General features: G+C 34.6%; 1 protein-coding gene across 1 annotated transcript; it reads right to left on the bottom strand.

The window, feature by feature from the left end:
- Window positions 1-1,080: 1,080 nt before the first annotated feature.
- BDBG_18122 (uncharacterized protein) lies at window positions 1,081-1,648 on the bottom strand (the record flags this gene model as incomplete). Its single annotated transcript, XM_031725702.1, has 1 exon — window positions 1,081-1,648. The coding sequence occupies exon 1, from the start codon at window positions 1,489-1,491 to the stop codon at window positions 1,081-1,083; it is 411 nt and encodes a 136-aa protein (XP_031581562.1). The 5' UTR covers window positions 1,492-1,648.
- Window positions 1,649-2,848: the final 1,200 nt, after the last annotated feature.

Genomic DNA, 2,848 nt, shown 5'->3' with positions numbered 1-2,848 from the left:
AGGATGAGACTTGATGTTGATGTTTTGAAACATCAAGATGAACAGGGTTTTCACAGAGATTGCTTCTCAGATATCTCACAACTACAGATTGAGGATCTTTCAAAATTGAAGAAGATTGATGTATATGACTAGGTCTCTTCACCTTACAATTTGTATGGCAATTTGGCCTGGGGTTGTGGTGTGATAGGGGAGAATGAGGGATAATCCCACACAGGAGTTTTGAATGATGTCTGGTTCACATTTGACTGGATAACTTCACCATCACACGGGGTATGCGGTCAGCGATGGGGTCAAAATGCTTGTATGATCGAGGGCTTTTCGATGGATCTATCGGCGGGTTCTTATTCGAAAAATCGAGCGAGTTCGTGGTGAAGCGGTTGCAGTTTTTGATTGTATCTGTTACATGATGAAACTAAATATAGATGTGAGAGAACATCAATGTAAAGATGTCTATATATATGAAGTTGATAATCTTGACTATAATCTTATATTAGAACTTGTCTGACTATCTGAATAAGACATCTTACTGAATGTTTAAAACAGAAGCTTGATATTCTCTAATGATAACAGGATTTACAAAGATGATATTTATAAGACTATGAATCTTACACAGATCTCTGCCAATGCTTATGAAATACTCTGAAAAAGAAGTCATTATTAAAATCACTGACAGAGTCATTAACAAGTTTATCAACAGCAGAATTATCTGTCAATCTATTTCATCAGTCTGATTAATATTAAAAAGGCTCTAGAAAAGTTATTCTGTGTTACAATAATAGATTCTTATATGAAACTCTCTCAATAATATCATGAATATCTAGATGTCTTTTAATAAGATAATATTATAAACATATCTCTCTTACAAGATTCTGAAGTGAATCACAGTATTAAGTTAGAGAAAAAGAATGATAAGAACTCTGAATTATCATGAGATTCTCTTTATAACATGTCTCAAGATGAACTCCTTCTCCTTTAAAAGACACTTAATAATCTGTTGAATAAAGAATTCATATATGTTAGTAACTCTTTCATCACAGTCTCTATTCTCTTTGCAAAGAAATCAGGTCAAAACAAGATTCTTCACAACCGCTCCACCACGAACTCGCTCGATTTTTCGAATAAGAACCCGCCGATAGATCCATCGAAAAGCCCTCGATCATACGAGCATTTTGACCCCATCGCCGACCGCATACCCCGTGTGGTGGTGGAGTTATCCAGCCAAACGTGAACTGGACGTTGTTCGAAGCTCCTGTGTGGGATTATCCCCCGTTCTCCCCTACCACACCACAACCCCGGGCCAGAGTGCCATACAAATTGTAAGGTGAAGTGACCTAGCCATATGCACCAATCTTCTCGATTTTGGAAGATCCCCGACCTGTAGTTGTGGAGATATCCGAGGAGCGACCTCCGCGAAAACCCTGTCCATCTTTGATGTTTCAAAACACCAACGCCAAGTCTCACCCTCGTACCGCCCTTCCCAATCTGGCCCATCCCCGGCAGAAAAATACAAAAAGATACCTCAGCGATAATATCAAGCACATAATCAACGGACTCTTCTGAAGTGCAACCTCCACGGTCCGCCGCCAGTGTATCTAGACTTCAACACCAAGTCTCACCCCTGTACTACCCCTCTCAATCTGGCCCATCCCCAGCAGAACGATACAAAAAGATACCTCAGCAACAGCATTCAATACATAATCAGTGAACAATGAGTCAACAGCACACCAACAACTATAAAATCAGTATACCCCAAGGTCTGACTGAGCCTTTGATCCCTGCACAGTGAGATATATTAAATCTAGTTTTAATACCTCAATATTCAATAGATTCTGCAAGAGATTGAGAACAGCAACACTAGATTTCTATTGAATTTGAGAATTAACTCTATATTAATATAATCATTGACAAAGTCTTCTATTTTAAGATATAAATAACCAGTTTCTCTACATCTCACTGACAATATTTATATTATCATATAGAAACAGACTTATATTCTCTATAATATCAAGACTCTGAAGAGAGAAAGTCTTGATAGAGAATATACAGTAGTGCATATCTTAGCAGTTTCTATCTCATTCTTCTACAGCAGTTAATGCAAAAAAAAAAAAGATCTTAGAAATAGTTTTTTACTTCTCTTGAAAAAGTAAGATGTTTTTCTCTGAGTTTTATACAATATTCTTACAAAGAATTAAAAACAGAGTTGTTTTCTGTTATAATTTCATATTCTTTTAAGTAAGAATTACTTTTTCAGTGGCTGAAGAGCTTTCATTAATACTTAATTCTTTTTTACACTCTTTATTAACTGATTTGAATTGCACACTTGTTGTGTGAGAAGAATTGAATGATTTAGAATAAAATTGAATAGTTTTAATCAATTTCTCTGCAAAAAATTGATTTATTTTTTATCAGTTTTTCTCTCAAAAACTGTCATATTATCTGATTTATTATCAATTGATATCATACTTTTTCTCACTGTATCTCAAGAAAGAGATTGTAAAGATTTTATTGATTTATCTTAAAAATCAATTTTAGTTTATTAGATTCTCTTCAAAAATCTAACCTAGTTACTGAACTAGTGTGAAAAAAATCAGGTGTTTTATATATAAAAGTCTTTTATTCTTCTTTTGAAACAGTCTGACCAACTTTTTAATTGAAAACAGACTTAGAAATATCTCAATTGAAACAGTCTGACCAACTTTTCATTGAGTGAAAATAATGAGTTCAAAATACACTCAGTTGATGTGGAAAAGATGCTTTCTCAAATACTATTTCTGAGATTGAAATCTGAGAGAGAAAGAAAGAGAATAGAGAACAACAGTTCTTGAATACAGAAATACAGAAACTTGAA

Source organism: Blastomyces gilchristii, assembly GCF_000003855.2.
Source record: "Blastomyces gilchristii SLH14081 genomic scaffold supercont1.99, whole genome shotgun sequence".
NCBI classification, from domain to species: domain Eukaryota; kingdom Fungi; phylum Ascomycota; class Eurotiomycetes; order Onygenales; family Ajellomycetaceae; genus Blastomyces; species Blastomyces gilchristii.
Note: the sequence above shows the minus strand (reverse complement) of the source record. Positions and strands in the feature narration are given on the sequence as shown.